The sequence below is a fragment of the Lepidochelys kempii genome, chromosome 1 (genome assembly GCF_965140285.1).
Source record: "Lepidochelys kempii isolate rLepKem1 chromosome 1, rLepKem1.hap1, whole genome shotgun sequence".
Classification (NCBI taxonomy): Eukaryota; Metazoa; Chordata; order Testudines; family Cheloniidae; genus Lepidochelys; species Lepidochelys kempii.
In genome coordinates this window covers 97,531,053-97,548,468 of record NC_136380.1, presented here as the reverse complement: position 1 = coordinate 97,548,468, position 17,416 = coordinate 97,531,053, and the positions used below count along the sequence as shown (strand labels likewise).

At 38.8% G+C, this 17,416-nt stretch overlaps 1 protein-coding gene across 2 annotated transcripts in view; it reads left to right on the top strand.

Annotated features, from left to right (window-relative positions):
* DZIP1 (DAZ interacting zinc finger protein 1) overlaps positions 1-17,416 on the top strand; it is an 86,206-nt gene that overhangs the window by 28,319 nt on the left and 40,471 nt on the right. For both annotated transcript variants that reach the window (XM_078853380.1, XM_073347964.2), the window contains exons 5-10: positions 1,460-1,621; positions 2,559-2,696; positions 3,577-3,639; positions 7,761-7,901; positions 11,788-11,836; positions 14,365-14,421. In XM_078853380.1, coding sequence (XP_078709506.1) covers positions 1,460-1,621; positions 2,559-2,696; positions 3,577-3,639; positions 7,761-7,901; positions 11,788-11,836; positions 14,365-14,421 — 610 coding nt within the window. The remainder of the gene's footprint in view (positions 1-1,459; positions 1,622-2,558; positions 2,697-3,576; positions 3,640-7,760; positions 7,902-11,787; positions 11,837-14,364; positions 14,422-17,416) is intronic.

Here is a 17,416-nt window from a genome sequence, read left to right as displayed (position 1 = left end):
TTATGGCAGGACTAAGTATTAAATAGATCATCCGTGGCATGTGTTTGTCTAACCTGCTCTTAAAAATCTCCAGTGATGGAGATTCCACAACCTCCATAGGCAATTTATTCCAGTGCTTAACCACCCTGACAGGAAGTTTTTCCTAATGTCCAATCCAAACCTCCTTTGCTGCAATTTAAGCCCACTGCTTCTTGTCCTTTCCTCAGAGGTTAAGGAGAACAATTTTTCCCCTCTTCCTTGTAACAACCTTTTATGTACTTGAAAACTGGTATCGTCCCCTCTGTCTTCTCTTCTCCAGACTAAACAAACCCATTTTTTTCAATCTTCCCTCATAGATCATGTTTTCTAGACCTTTAATAATTTTTGTTGCTCTTCTCTGAACTTTCTCTAGTTTGTCCACATCTTTCCTGGAATGTGATGCCCAGAACTGGACACAGTACTCTACTCTGGGCTGATTAGGCCTCAACTAGAGTGGAAGAATTCCTTCTCGTATGTGGATACAACACTCCTACTAATACATCCCAGAATGATGTTTGCTTTTTTTGCAACCATGTTACTTTGTTGACTCATATTTACCTTACTTTAAGGTCAGAAGGGACCACCAAATTTTCTAGTCTGACCTCCTGTATATCACAGGCTACCAGTATCAGCCAGTACCCATATAATAACCCCACCAACTGAAATTAGACCAACTCACTAGAGACCATGGGAGACTAAACTATTATGTGCTATGGGCAGAGAATAGGAGGGGCCAAGGTGCACCAGTGCAAGAGGCCCATGCAGTGACAGGGAATTGACCAAGTGAGATATACCCAGATAACACCAGCAAGTAACTCGCACTCCATGCTGCAGGGGAATGTGAAAACCCCACAAGGTTCCTGCCAGTCGGAACTGGGGGAAAATTCCTTCCCAACCCCACATATCATGATCAGTTAGACTCTGAGCGTGTAAGCAAGAACCAGCCAGATAATATGAATATGTTTTTACAAGTCTGTAAAATACGCAAATTGGTAAGGCTTTGTAGCCTTAAACTTTTGCGGTTGTTTTTGTTTTTTTAACTTGTATTAATTTCAATATATTAGAAGGAAATGGGCCTTAGTTTTTTGGCAGAACTTCCCATTGACTTATTCAGACAAGAGTTAAGGACAGCATAAGTGATAAATGCAAAGCAAAAGCTTACAGGTTGAGACTTAAGAGAGGAATGTGATGCAGTCTTTAGGCAAAATTCTTTACGCAAGTGCCTGTAGGAGCTGCAGATGTTTATTTAGAGAAGGGAAAAAATACTCGTTCAAATAATTGGTTTCACTCAGAAGTTCTGCTTAAAAATTGATGTCACAATATTGTAACTATTTGATTCATATAACTTAGCTATTACATTTGCCAGTTTTAATGTTTCATTCTTTTGTACGTGAGAACAGAGTGAGAGCATTCTTAGGGTAACATTTTAAAATAATTTCAGGAATATGAACATCAAAGATCAAAAGAAGAAGAAATTCTGCAATCTTTTCATAAATGGAAAGAGGAAGAAAAAGAGAAATTGGCTGATGAAATAGAGAAAGTAAAAGAGATGTTTATGAAGGAGTTTAAAGAATTAGCTGCAAAGAATACTGTATTAGAAAATGTAAGTGATTTAAATATGGAATTTCTGTTAATATTGTCTGTAATGAACTGATCTTGGTTTATTATTTGAAACATATCATAATAATACCTAGCTCTTATATAATGCTTTCTTTTAGCAAATCTCAAAGCTCTTTACAAAGGGGGGCAGTATCATGATGTTATCATTATAAGAGCTGTATAAAATTTAAAAAATATTTAGTTAATTAATTAATGGTTATATTCTGGTATTGTCTCCTTAATTCCAAAATATTTTCAGTTATTTTCTGAATTGCACTCATTTGTATGAGGGAATCCTGCCTACAAGTTACATGTTTATTTACTCTTTTCTTAGTCCTGAACCACTGAGTTCTTGTTTTGCAATTGGTTAGTATTTTATCATTACTGTCTGGCGGCACCTACCAAGTGTAGGTGATTATGAGTGACATAGATGAGGAGTAATAGCCTCCGTAGCAAGGTCCTGAGAGAGTAGAACTGCCTGGGGTGTTGTCACAAAGATAGAAAGTTGCATTTCCAAGTTTTCTGACTATGGATACAGCTGTGAGTATCCAGGCACATCAGAAAAGCAATGTGCATGAATTTAGTAGAATTGCTTTTATTTTGTTGGTGCTAGTTCCTAACCTGCATCCTTGTAATCACAGTAAAACTGATAGGTTTCAGAGTAACAGCCGTGTTAGTCTGTATTCGCAAAAAGAAAAGGAGGACTTGTGGCACCTTAGAGACTAACCAATTTATTAGAGCATGAGCTTTCGTGAGCTACAGCTCACTTCCTCAGATGTTTTACTGCTGTTTTACTGCTTAGAAACATTTGTGGGGAGAGTCTGATGCATACACCAACTCTTAAACCAGTTGTAATTTAAACCAAATTGCATATTAAACTGCAGTCCTATAATATTTTCTTGAATGTATGCTGGGTTTTTAACAGATATTTTTCCTCTTAGCAATTGTTAGAATTACAGAAGTCCAATATGCAGCTGAAATCCAACTTAGGCACTTTAAAAGACAGCCATGAATTTACAGAAGAGAGACCTCAGAATGATCAGGATTATCAGAATATGATGCAACTTCTTGAAAAACAGGTAGTACTCTGATGTAAAGATGAACATACAATATAGTGATAACTACTACTAGTCTTTGTGTTTGTACTTCTGTAAATAAGAATGTAAAATTCAGAGTAAATTTCCTGTAATTCTCATTTGCTAAAGTATTTTTTTCTTTTCTGATTCACTGCTATCTACTAAATATCATTAGTAATTTCTGTAATGGAAATTATTCCCAGTGTGACTTGCTGAAGAAGGATTTAGACACATTGACCTGGAATGCTCACCTATGCCATATATGTTCTGGGTGGAGTTCATTGGCAGAAGGAATCATTTGCGCCACCTTCATCCTGGTGTTGCTTTGGAAAAATACATTTAAAAATTGAACAAATGATAAGAAACTCCGAGATGTTAAAAACTTTTAGTAATGGGTTGTTCTCTCCCCGCCCCCCCTTTCTTTTAATCGAAGAAAATTCATGGTGGAATTTGTTCAGTTCTTCCCACAAAGGGAAGTGTACTCCATCTTTAACAAGTTAAGGTGTTTTATTTCATTGGCACTATAAACAACGCTCCATTAACCAGTGTTTGAACTTATGTTATTTAGAAAACAGACTACTCATATGTTTGTTATTAGCGAAATGAAATATATCATGGTAACTTTATATTTTGTCAACTGAGAGACAGGACTTACATGTCCAGGATCCTATGAATACATAATTTCCAGTATGATGAATAACAAATAACAATTACACTCAAACATATGAGACACTTCAATTACTGTTTAAGTCATAAGGAAGGGGATACTGAAATGCTCCAGTATTAATAATCTTTTATGCTGTTATAATGTAATTCAGCTTCATGATTAACCAATTTTTAATACAAACAAAATCTTTTCAATGAACATTTACTTTCATTGTAGGAGGGTAAGTGGACTTCCAGAATACAAGCCCTTCATCAAGAACATGAAAAAGAAAGGTGCCAGGTAAGATTGCATAGCAATGTATTTATACCAACAACCTATTTTTAAGCCAGTGAAATAAAAGCAAGCACCACGCTCTGACAATGCTACTAATACAGTTTTCAACAACTGGCAGATTAGAAATCATAGATAATCAGAATTTATGTTCAGAATACATTCTTTTAGTATATAGAATTATTTATTATTTCTCTATTTCTTTTACGGTAGTGCCCAGAGATAGCAGTCAGGATCAGGGTCCTGTTGTTAAAGAACCTGTAGAAACACAGAGAGACTGAGTCCATGGCCTGAAGAGTTTAACGTTTTTTCAGCTATGTGCAGAATGTGCTATATAGTATTTTTGCATACTAGGTAGTTAATATAATGTACAAAATAAAATGGCAATGTACAGCTCTCATTTATCCTGATGGGCCAACGGGGGCGGATTTCCAACCTTTTCCAGCCGTGAATCTCAAATTCCTCCCTGCATCCTCCCCTTTTTTCCCCCATTGGGTCTCTCTAGTCCTGAATCCTTTGAGCTTTTCTTGTTCCAGGAAAAACATTATAAGGGAATTCGATTTCTGCATTAATTCTCATATTTTACTTTTTCTTTCTCTTCTTCAGTCTTTATCATTTTTTCTTCTAGTTATTTTTTCCTCTCCTTCCTGCTCTAATTTTCTGTCTTTCCTTCCTCCTCCTCCCTTCATGTCTCATTTGACAACATAGCCATGATCCGGAACTGTCCAGATCAAAAATGGGAAGATCAGGGGCTGCATGGCTATTACTACTTCACCCCCAGCAAGCAAGCAGCAGGGAAGAGTCATGCAACATCCTGAAAAGGGATATAGTAAATTACTTACACACACACACTGGGTACAAGAGTAGGGGACAGGTGAAATTGTGTGTATTCCTTATGGGGTTTGTCACTGCATTCTGTCCCATACTCATTGCCCATTTTTGTGTTCATTGCCCAGATTCCCATCTATTCTTTCTAAAATAGCATTATTTGCTACCATGGGTAACTGTAAATAATTTTCTTTATCTAGTCCTATACATTTCCCTGTAGGTCTTACTTTTAGACCATGTCAATAATGTATACGCACATCCCTTACTGCGTTCTGTGCTTTTTAATACTCTGTGTAAATGAAAAATGTTATAGGCCCTGATTTAGAAAAAAAGTCTCGTATTCAGGAAAGCACCGCAACACATGTATGAGCCCCGTTGAAATCACACATGCTTAAATACTTTCTTGAATTAGGGTGTGACAGAGTGCTCAAACCCTTCACTGGGGCTAGGGAGGCTGAGTGTTCTAAAGTAGCCCTGACCCTCCTCCCCTGCCAGTCATGCATGATAGGAATGGGGAGCTTTAAAAAGAGGGTGCTGTAGTCAAGCAGGGGGAAGTCCAGAGAAGGGAGTGGCTAGAGTAGAGTAGAAGGGGGCACCCTAGAGAAACTCATTTCCACAGGGCCACGAAGAGAAGGATTTGAACCAAAACCTTGCTTGTGTAAACAATATAATAAAATATTTTATGTAGGACTGTCAAGAGATTAAAAAAATTAATTGTGATTAATTGCATGATTAATCGCACTGTTAAACAATAATAGAATACCATTTCTTTAAATATTTTGGATGTTTTCTACATTTTCAAATATATTGATTTCAATTACAACACAGAATACAAAGTGTACAATGCTCACTTTATTTTTGATCACAAGTATTTGCACTGTAAAAAAATAAAAGAAACAGTATTTTTCAGTTCACCTAATACAAGTACTGTAGTGCAATCTCTTTTTCATGAAAGTTGAACTTACAAATGTAAAATTATGTACAAAAAAACTGGCATTCAAAAACAAAACTTGAGCCTGCAAGTTGTCAAGGTTCCTTCCCCCACTCTGAACTCTAGGGTACAGATGTGGGGACCTGTATGAAAAACCTCCTAAGCTTATCTTTACCAGCTTAGGTCAAAACTTCCCCAAGGTACAAAATATTCCACCCGTTGTCCTTGGACTGGCCGCTACCACCACCAAACTAATACTGGTTACTGGGGAAGAGCTGTTTGGACGCGTCCTTCCCCCCAAAATACTTCCCAAAACCTTGCACCCCACTTCCTGGACAAGGTTTGGTAAAAAGCCTCACCAATTTGCCTAGGTGACTACAGACCCAGACCCTTGGATCTTAAGAACAATGAACAATCCTCCCAACACTTGCACCCCCCCCTTTCCTGGGAAATGTTGGATAAAAAGCCTCACCAATTTGCATAGGTGACCACAGACACCCTTGGATCTGAGAACAATGAAAAAGCATTCAGTTTTTTACAAGAAGACTTTTAATAAAAAATAGAAGTAAATAGAAATAAAGAAATCCCCCCTGTAAAATCAGGATGGTAGATACCTTACAGGGTAATTAGATTCAAAAACATAGAGAACCCCTCTAGGCAAAACCTTAAGTTACAAAAAAGATACACAGACAGAAATAGTTATTCTATTCAGCACAATTCTTTTCTCAGCCATTTAAAGAAATCATAATCTAACACATACCTAGCTAGATTACTTACTAAAAGTTCTAAGACTCCATTCCTGGTCTATCCCCGGTAAAGACCAGCATATAGACAGACACAGACCCTTGTTTCTCTCCCTCCTCCCAGCTTTTGAAAGTATCTTGTCTCCTCATTGGTCATTTTGGTCAGGTGCCAGCGAGGTTACCTTTAGCTTCTTAACCCTTTACAGGTGAGAGGAGCTTTTCCCTGGCCAGGAGGGATTTCAAAGGGGTTTACCCTTCCCTTTATATTTATGACACAAGTCCACTCAGTCCCACTTCTTGTTCAGCCAATCACTCGGACAAAAAAGTTTGTTTACATTTGCAGGAGATAATGCTGCCCGCTTCTTGTTTACAGTGTCACCTGAAAGTGAGAACAGGCATTCACATGGCACTGTTGTAGCCAGTGTTGCAAGATATTTATGTGCCAGATGCACTAAAAATTCATATGTCCCTTCATGCTTCAACCACCATTCCAGGGGACAAGTGTCCCTTTCGATGATGGGTTCTGCTCGATAACTATCCAAAGCAGTGCAGACCAATGCCTGTTCATTTTCATTATCTGACTCAGATGCCAGCAGCGGAAGGTTGATGTTCTTTTTCGGTGGTTTGGGTTCTGTAGTTTCTGCATCTGAGTGTGGCTCTTTTAAGACTTCTGAAAGCATGCCCCTCACCTCGTCTCTATCAGATTTTGAAAGGCACTTCAGATTCTTAAACCTTGGGTCAAGTGCTGTAGCTATCTTTAGAAATCTCATATTAGTACCTTCTTTGTGTTTTGTGAAATCTGCCGAGAAAGTGTTCTTAAAATGAACAACATGTGCTGGGGCATCATCCGAGACTGCTATAAATGAAATATATGGCAGAATGCGGGTAAAACAGAGCAGGAGACATACAGTTCTCCCCAAGGAGTTCAGTCACAAACTTAATTAATGCATTATTTTTTTAACAAGCGTCATCAGCGTGGAAGCATGTCCTCTGGAATGGTGGCCGAAACATGAAGAGGCATAGGAATGTTTAGCATATCTGGCATGTAAATACCTTGCAATGCCAGCTACAAAAGTGCCATACAAATGCCTATTCTCACTTTCTGGTGACATTGTAAATAAGAAGAGGGCAGCATTATCTCTCATAAATGTAAACAAACTTGTTTGTCTTAGCGATTGGCTGAATGGACTTGTAGGCTTCTGAAGTTTTACATTGTTTAGTTTTTGAGTGCAGTTACGTAACAAAAAAAATCCACGTTTGTAAATTGCACTTTCACGGTAAAGAGATTACACTACAGTACTTGTATAAGGTGAATTGAAAAATACTATTTCTTTTGTTTATCATTTTTACAGTGCAAATATTTGTAATCAAAAATATACACTTTGATTTCAGTTACAACACAGAATACAATATATATGAAAATGTAGAAGAACATCCAAAATATTTAATGTGTTTCAATTGGTACTCTATTATTTAATAGTGCGATTAAAACTGTAATGAATTGAGATTAATTATTTTAATCACAATTAATTTTTTTTAGTTAATTGCGGCAGTTAACTCTGATTAATCAACAACCCTAATTTATGTAATATTAACCATTAGTTACTTTTCACTGGTTTATTTTGTAGCTACTGTCACAGATTGAGAAGCTTAAATCATCAATGACAGAGGACCTAAATGCAAGTAACATCTTCTATAAGAAAAGGATAGAGGAGCTAGGGCAGAGGCTTCAGGAACAGAACGAGCTGATTATGTCTCAAAAACAGCAGGTCTGTTTTATAATGTATTCTTGGGTATCTAAAACCTTGGGGGCATGTGAGAGGAGATTTTTTTTTTTTAAATACTGTAATCTGTGGATGAATTTCCAATTTTCATAAATCAGTATTCTCCTAAAACTCAAATTGGTGGTTTTACCTCTGTAAGTGGCATTGGTGAGATCATTACTGGAATACTGTATCCAGTTTTGATGGCCGTACTTCTAAAAGGGTCCGCCTGGGCCATCAAATTCAATCTTCTATTGTTGCAGTCAACCCAGTCAGAAATCCCATTCATAGATTTATCAAATTGGAAAGGGCTCAGGAAAGATCAGCAGTAGTGATTTGAGGTCTGGAAAACATACTTCACAGTGAGAAACTTAACAAGCTCAGTCTATTTAGCTTATCCAAGACAAGATTAAGAGTTGATTTGGTTATGGTCTACAAGCATCTATCTGGGAAGAGATTTCTGAGTGTAGACACTGTTCTAATTTATGAGAAAAGGGCATAACAAGATCTAATGGCTAGAATTGAAGCTAGACAAATTCAGACTAGAAATACGGCACAATTTTTTGACCATGAGGATAATTAATCATTGAAACAGCTAACCTAGGAATGTGATGGATTCTCCATCACGTCAAGTCCTTAAATCAAGACTGGATAGATTTCTAAAAGAGATACTATAGTTCAAACAGTTTATGGGCTTGATGCAGAAATTACTGGGTGAGGTTGTATGGCCTGTGTTATGCAGTAGATCTGTCTAGATCAGGGGTGAGCATACTTTTTGGCCTGAGGGCCGCATCGGGTTTCAGAAATTGTATGGAGGGCTGATTAGGGGAGGTTGTGCCTCCCCAAACAGCCAGGCGTGGCCTGGCCCCCGTCCCCTGACCACCCCTGGAACTCCCACCCCTGACTGCCCCCACCGCCCCATCCAACCCCTCCTCTCATTCCTGACTGCCCCCATCCAACTACCCTTTCTCCCTGTCCTCTGACTGCCCCCCTGGGACCCCTGCCCCCATTCAACCCTCCCATTCCCCGCCCTCTGACTGTCCCGACCCCATCCACCCCCTGACCACCACCCCCACCGAACTTCCCTGCCCTCTATTCAAACCCCGTTCCCTGCCCCCTTACCGCGCTGCCTGGAGCACTGATGGCTGGAGCCAGCCACGCCACTGTGCAGCACAGAGCACTGGGTCAGGCTGGGCTCTGCAGCTGTGTTGCCCCAGGAGCTCACAGCCCCACTGCCCAGAGCATTGAGCTGGCAGCGCAGTGAGCTGAGGCTGCAGGGAAAGGGGAACACTGGGGGAGGGGCTGGGGCTAGCCTCCTGGGCCAGGAGTTCAGGCCAGGCAGGAGGGTCCCACGGGCCACTAGTTTGCCCACCTCTGGTTTAGATCATCATAATGGTCCCTTCCGGCTTTAAAAATCTATTAATGTATCTATGTGTTAAATTGTGTGTGCTTATCAACAAGAGTCTGATTTTGCAGACTTCAGAAAGTGTTTAATTTTAAGCACATGCATAAGTCTTTGCACAATGGGGGGCCAAGATTTGTGTGGCTGGTTAGCAAGTAGCAACTCTTAAGTCATTTTCCATAACAAAAAATTACAGCTGAGAGTCAGAAACCTACTGAGCAATAAATAAAATACAATTAAATAGTATATTCAGAGAAGCAGATGTAGAAGAGTACTTAGTCTCAGACAAACTCCATACAAGAAAAGTGACATCTCCAAAGGAAAGCAGCATTACCTGGGTTATAAAATGTCTCATAAAGGATCTCAAGGCTCCTTTTCTGAAAGGCAACTATGAAGGTCAAAGTTCCTCAAAGTGGAATAGCTTGAACAGCAGATGAGATTGCTGAGAGAAACTGAAAGCTAGACTGGATAGATCATGAAAGAAGGTACCATTCAGGTGACACACTATGAGTTGAGACCTTTGATGGGTTGGATGTGCCAAGGATGGAAGAATGTGTCAATAGGGAAATGAATACGGTAGCATATTTTACAGGAAGATATCAAGCAAATTAAAAAGTAGCATTAAGAATTTGGAAATCATCACTGGAAATAGGGTGAGGGAACTGAAGAGAACTGAACATGATCTCAATATTTTCCTTGATCCTTTTAAAATATTGGTAAGTTAAAAAGTTCAAGTCTGACCTTTCTACCAGGAAATTTACTAAGGACAAAATAAGAACACTTTTATAAATACAGATTGATCAAAGTCAGAATGGGTTTATAAAGGAATGTGATGATGAATTTAAATGAATATAACTAACCTTCATGACGACATTAAATGAGATTTGACTAGAAAGAAATAGACATAAGACATACTTCAGAAACATTCATTTATAGCCCTGGTTTGATTAGTAAAAAAATTATGCAGGACACTGTGTTCTACTGTTGTTTAGCAAATAGCTATACATGATAAAAATTTGTTTCTAAATGCAAAAAATAAATTAAAAATCTAAGAAGTTCCTTGCAAGGAACTGTGATACAAGAACTTCAGGGTTTCATAATGAAGGCCTCAAAAGTCTATAAATGCTAAAGTTATGATTCTTCAAGCAATCTCTGCACATTTCCATGCATGGGGTGCACTAACCACCATCAGCACATCTCAAGAGTGGGAATTTGCAGAGACCATCTTGAAGAACTCTTGCTATATGTGATCAACCCTTATGTACCTGAGCAAATTTTGATGTGTCTCTAGTTGCTTATACATTAAATATGACACAGGCTTAAGTGATTTGCTCAATTGGGCCCCAGGACACCTTTTAAATTATATGATTATTAAAGGTATGGTTCTGTCATGGAGGTCACAGATTCCTTGATTTTCCAGGACCTCCACAATTGCTTGCGCAGGGCTGGATCAACTGTCAGCCCCAGGGATGTCAGAGCAGGGACCTCTGGAGCAGCGGCCGGCAGTCAGCCATTGGGCCGCCTGATCAGAAGCCCCAGGGCTGAAGCAGCGGCTGGGGCTGGGTCAGCCCTCTGTAGCTGGAGCAGCGGCAGTCAGCCACTGCTGCAGGAGTAGCCATGATGCTGGAGCAGCTCTGAGGCTCAGCCCCCGGCAGTGCTCAACTGTTAGTCCCCCCCCACACCAGGATTTTTTTAGTAAAAGTCAGGGACGGGTCTCAGGCTTCTGTGAAATGTTGTTTATTGCCTGCGACCTTCCCTTGACTTTTACTAAAAATACCCATGACAGAATCTTAACCTTAATGATTATCTAAATGTTTTTCTGCGGAACCCCATCTTTGTTCATTGCACAGGCTGAGTGGCAACTGAGGCTGAACTGTGTAGTGAATATGGTTGGAGACCAGAGGAAATCAATGGGACTTTTCACACACTTAAAATTAAGCATGTGCTTAAGTGCTTTGTTGGATTGGGGCTGGACTTCAGGCCCCACTGTAGAAGTTGGAAATACAGCATGTAGTAAACGATACAGGCACCCATAGGACCCCTGCCTATTTCACTGCATAGTTGAATGGCATATGAGGTATGTCTACAGAGCAGAGAGAAACCCCCAGCTGGCCCATGCCAGCTGAATTGGGCTCATGGGGTTAGGATTATGGGGCTGTTTCATTGCTGTGTAGATTTCTGGGCTCGGGCTGGAGCCTGAGCTCTGAGACCCTCCTGCATTGCAGGGTCCTCCTTCACTGAGCACCATGCAGCTTGAGTGTTGAATGAAGTGGAGTCCAATGAAAACAAAATTTCTTCATCTATGTAGCATTTTAAATAATCATTCCTGTCATCCTGTCTTTTGGCAATAGTGGAAATTTTGTTAGGCTTTATATACTTCAATAATTATTTTCATTTGAGGCTTTGTATTTGAGGACAATTATTTTATTCAGTCTTATGGCATCCATTTCTAACTGTGTCCTCACCTTATTGTAAATTTTTCTGTTTCAGATAAAACAGTTGTCCACAAAACCACTAATAAGCGTCAAACCACATGATGGTAAGTGCAGGCTATAAGAAAAGGCTATAAATTAGGTTTATTCTACTTCTGAGTCTAACATTTTGGTTCAGTTATCCTAATACAAAATGCTAAAATACAGTTATTCGAGTGCAAATGGTACAGTACATTACGAATTGATACTTGAACTTCACAAATTTAATTTTAAAAATCAAATCAGCACTTGCAATGTAACTGTACTTCATATTGTGTCCGTGCTGCTGGTTCCTTGCCTCTTTTCTGCTGTGTGTCAAACCTGCACAGATTTGCAACCTTAAGGTTTTACAAGGTACAAAGCTGAACACTTGAAGGGAGGCGACATGAAAGCATGGTATTTAATAATCTTTAAAATGTAAATTATTTTACAACTTTTGGTTTGGGTTTTAAAAATACTTTAGCTTGAATAGTTTTATTGTTGGGTGCCTATTGGCATCTTGGGCAGGTGGAGATTTACTTCACGTGCATACAAAGGACAGATATTGAGAGGGCAGATGAAATTCAATAATTTACAACTATTTTGTAATTATTTTAACAACTATAATAATGCTTTGGACTGATAGCACCTTGTATCTGAGGATCTCAAATAACTTTACAGTTAGTTAAACCTTACAAGCCCTAAAATATAGGCAGATGTTGCAGGGTGGAGTCCCAGAGCATACCTCTGTAGAGTTGGTGCTGCAGTCGCCTCATCTTAGTTCCCCTCTTGGTTCTCCTGTGGCTAAGAGTTTTAACATTGTAGGGCTAACTTGTCTTAAGTTGAGTCTGCTCATGTCCGCTAAGACAGCCCTGAACAAGTAACTGCTAAATAAACCTGAACAAGTAATTGCTGAAGCAACTAACTGTTGTGAATATGTTTATAGAACATAAGGGAGGCAGAAACTAACTAAACTAATGATGGTTGGTATGTTTATAGTGAACAAAGTAGGCAGGAGCAGTCTGAACTGATAAGCTTGCCTTAAGCTATCTGCATAGTGATTGGACCTCACATGTAAGAAGCGTAGATGTTAGTAGCTAGAATGTATATACACAGTGTGAAGTGTGACATGAATTGAAATTATGATATCACCCTGTACCCAAACCCCCTGCGTCTAGGCCTGACCAATGTGGGCAAAGAGCTGTTACATGCCTAATAAAGTAACCTGAGCGATGAGCTGGAGCTGAACTGAGATTTTTGAATCCCAGAGAGCTGGACGAAGTGTTCTTCCAGAACTGGACGAGGAGTTGTGGATAAGCTGAGTAGTAAGGTCTCCAAGGGAATCCCAAGAAACATAACATTCCTCCCTCTTAGGGCCTGATTTATTAAGTCCTCACAAAATAAACACATGATTCCTTTGGCCCGTTCAGGCTTCTACCCTTGCTTAGTCAGGGTTTCCAATTTACCCCTGTTTCAGGGCTTCTGACTCTGGCTCTTTCTTGGATCCCCAGTTCCATCTCTACTTGAGACTCTCTGCGAGTCCCACTCTGACTCCTGAGCCTCTCTGGTGAAACCTCTTTCCTCCCCATCTTCCCTCCCAAGACTTTTCCTAGCCCTGGTCCCTGGACTCAAGTTCTTCCTTCCCTTGGGGCAGAGTCTTCACAGTCCAGCCTTTTTGAATCCTGGTAGGATTTCATAGCCCATTGTCATCGTGGTTCACCACAGGAGATTCTCCCTGCAATCTTCTCCTGACTCCAGGCTTGCTTTTGACTGAGCTAAGACCTTCAATAACGTTCAGCGGCATGACTTCTGGACACTATTTCCATCTTGGTCTGGGGAGCTTTCCCGGAACTACCTGTTCCTAAAGAAGCCATGCCTTGGAATCAGCTAGTCCTGGGCCCTCACTGCTGTCACAAGGGACAAACTATGCTATTACAGGAAGCATTTCACACATTAGAAAACAGAGACAAAAACAGGTTAAGTGACTTGGCCAGGTTTACACCTACAACTCAGTGGCAGAGCAGGATTTCAGGTTTACCTCTTCCATCTCCAGCAACTTGATAATACTGTCACTTCAATTCCTTAGTAAAGCAACCTTTTACTATTTTGGAAACTCTGTTGGTATAAAATGTTGTCTTTCCCTTGAAATATGTTCCATAATTAATTTATAAATGTGCTACAGTAGAACCTCAGAGTTACAAACACCTTGGGCATGTAGGTTGTTCATAATACTGAAATGTTCGTAACTCTGAACAAAACATTATGGTGATTCTTTCAAAAGTTTACAACTGAACATTGACTTAATACAGCTTTGAAACTTTACTATGCAGAAGAAAAATGCTGCTTTCCCTCTATTTTTTTAGTAGTTTATGTTTAACACAATACTGTGCTGTATTTGCTTCCCCTCTCCCCCGCCCCTTTGGTCTCTGCTGCTGCCTGAATGCATACTTCTGCTTCCAAATGAGGTATGTGGTTGACTGGTCAGTTCATAACTCTGGTGTTTGTAACTCTGAGGTTCTACTGTATAAGTAAATATCTGCTATATTTGAATGTATACATCTGTTATTGTGTACTGTAAGACATTTGTTGTTACCTTTTTTCTTTTGTGCTCTTTTAGTGAATGCTCCAGCACAGCATGTTGTAGAACGTAAATCAAGTCTACCAGACGCACATGGTAAGTTCTGTAATAGACTCAGTTTCAGTATATGTAAATCTAGTACTCAGTCTTCACAATTTATCACCTGTGGGATCATTTCTATGACAACACTTAAATTCAATGCAGAATACAATTTAATTAACTGTGCTTTAATTCTCACATTAAACATTGTTCTAAAATACATGTAAAGGGACACTATTGAGGTGGGTAGGTATAAAATCTGACTGCTTTGAGAGTGATTCCCACAAGATAGATGATTTTTACCTTCCTGATGTATTCTATGTAATTTGTTTTTCCAACTGATCATTGGAACTAATAGTGGAGGGGAAGCAAAATTGTGACTTTTTTTCACTAACAGTGAACAAACTGGTGTTTGCCTAAAGAGTGCGTGTGAAGTGGTTTGTTTGCTGTGAGTCTTGGAAAAAAATGTTTTTTTCATGTGGTTTCAATCATTAGTTGGATGGAAAATATGACAGAAATAATCACAAAGCTACAACTCTCCTGTTGGGATTATTGTCTTTGCGTACTGTAGGTCAATATTTTGGTTTACTAGTCCACAATATTCTGATGTCTAATACCGGAAAAAATCTACATTGACATTGTATTCAATCATCCTACTTTGAGTGCAGTGATATGTCTAAGAATGTATCATCATACTGTATCATGTCTTATTGCTTTAATTTTTTTCTTTTTAAACAAAAGCAATATTTTGTTGTTGAGAATATCAAAATAGCTTCCAGTGGGTCTCAACTTTCAAAACAATGACTAATACTGTTACCATGGTAGCTGGAAATCTTCAGTGATCAATAAGATTCTTTTCTGAATAACATTTCAAATAGTAAAGTGATAGAGTTGTGGGTGTTGTGTTAGGTTTTTATGTATTATGAATATTACTATGCATGCTGTGTGAATTAATTTTGAAAAAAAAATCTAAAATTGTTAAATTAAATTTTATTTCTAAACAAACCATTGTAAGAAACACCACAGAGAGAGGAAATTTTAATACTTCTCAGAGAAGCTTCTATAATTTTTCTAGTTTGACAATAAAAGTTTAAGTTCAGAGGTATCCAAAAATAGAGAGTGGAAAAAAGGTTCCACATGTTACGAAAGTCTTAGACAACTTAATCAGGAGTGAGCAACTGAAACTAAAATATTGATTTGAAAAGATATGCTGTGATTGGAAATAATACATTAATTAAAAAGAAAAGGAGTACTTGTGGCACCTTAGAGACGAACCAATTTATTTGAGCATGAGCTTTCGTGAGCTACAGCTCACTTCATCGGATGCATACTGTGGAAACTGCAGCAGACTTTATATACACACAGAGAATATGAAACAATACCTCCTCCCACCCCACTGTCCTGCTGGTAATAGCTTGTCTAAAGTGATCATCAAGTTGGGCCATTTCCAGCACAAATCCAGGTTTTCTCACCCTCCACCCCCCCACACAAATTCACTCTCCTGCTGGTGATAGCCCATCCAAAGTGACAACTCTCTACACAATGTGCATGATAATCAAGTTGGGCCATTTCCTGCACAAATTGTCACTTTGGATGGGCTATCACCAGCAGGAGAGTGAATTTGTGTGGGGGGGTGGAGGGTGAGAAAACCTGGATTTGTGCTGGAAATGGCCCAACTTGATGATCACTTTAGATAAGCTATTACCAGCAGGACAGTGGGGTGGGAGGAGGTATTGTTTCATATTCTCTGTGTGTATATAAAGTCTGCTGCTGTTTCCACGGTATGCATCCGATGAAGTGAGCTGTAGCTCACGAAAGCTCATGCTCAAATAAATTGGTTAGTCTCTAAGGTGCCACAAGTACTCCTTTTCTTTTTGTGAATACAGACTAACACGGCTGTTACTCTGAAACCTACATTAATTAAGTTTCAAGGGTTTTTTATGTATTACAAAGTAGTAGTATTCAAATTATATTAAAGTAACATTTATTACTAACCTATAGTCGGCAATAGTTTAGTGAAATACGTTTTTTTAAATGGAGTGGAAAAGTAATAATAAAGACATATTTATAAGTTTTCTATCTTTTTACACTCAAGCAACTTCTTATACACCAAGATGGGAAGGGGAAGGAAAGTCTTAAGTAATTTAGATATGGAATCAGAGTTCAAGGATCTGGTGTTGTCAAGAGGGTGTGCTTCTTCAGGTATAACTCCATAGTGTTCATAATTGTAAAATAACATAAAGCATTATTTTAACCAGTCCATTTTTTTCCTTTTTCATCTGCAGTAGGAGAATTTTTTTTTTAATATTAATCACTTTTAGTTCTCTGACTTGCTCATTTACATCACAGTTTCAATGATCATGTTCTCCTCATTTCTCTGCTCTTGTGGATTCTTTTGCATTTTATAACACTTCTCAACATAGAAAAAGATTGCTCTTTGTCAGTATACAGAAGTTTCAATGTTGTTTACTAATGAAACCCCAATGAGCGTGCTGACTTTGCATGATTTTGTTGATGATCGTTTTATTTATCTCTGCAGGTCTCTCTCTGTCTCCCCCTCTACTTTCCTCCCTTCTGCATTTTGTTTTTTTTTATCATTAAGATTCCAAATTTCTGCTTATAAAGGTTAGTGGAAACTAGAGCCTTCCCCTAACTTTTCAAAGATTTTCATGGGAACTAGCTGTATAACCAAAGGATGTAACGTAGCTACCTCTAATGCCATTCTGAAAATATCTGCGTTTCCTAGCAATTTGAATAAGTACTACTGCTTTTTTTTTATTAGGCCATTTTGAAATCAGAAGCTCTATCATATTCCAATCAAAGCAGTTGCCCATATCTGTAATACCCAGACTATTACCTTTTTTTGATAGAATTATTTCTGGAAAGTATAATCTTGGATACAATTTTCAAAAGTGCCTAAACCTCATTTAGAAGTCTGAACCTCATTTTCAAAAGTGACTTAGGCAGTTAGGGCTAAATCCACAGAGGAACTTCATTCAGTGTTGCAACACCTAAGCCCTAGATGCACTGTCACCTACTGGAATCCTTAACC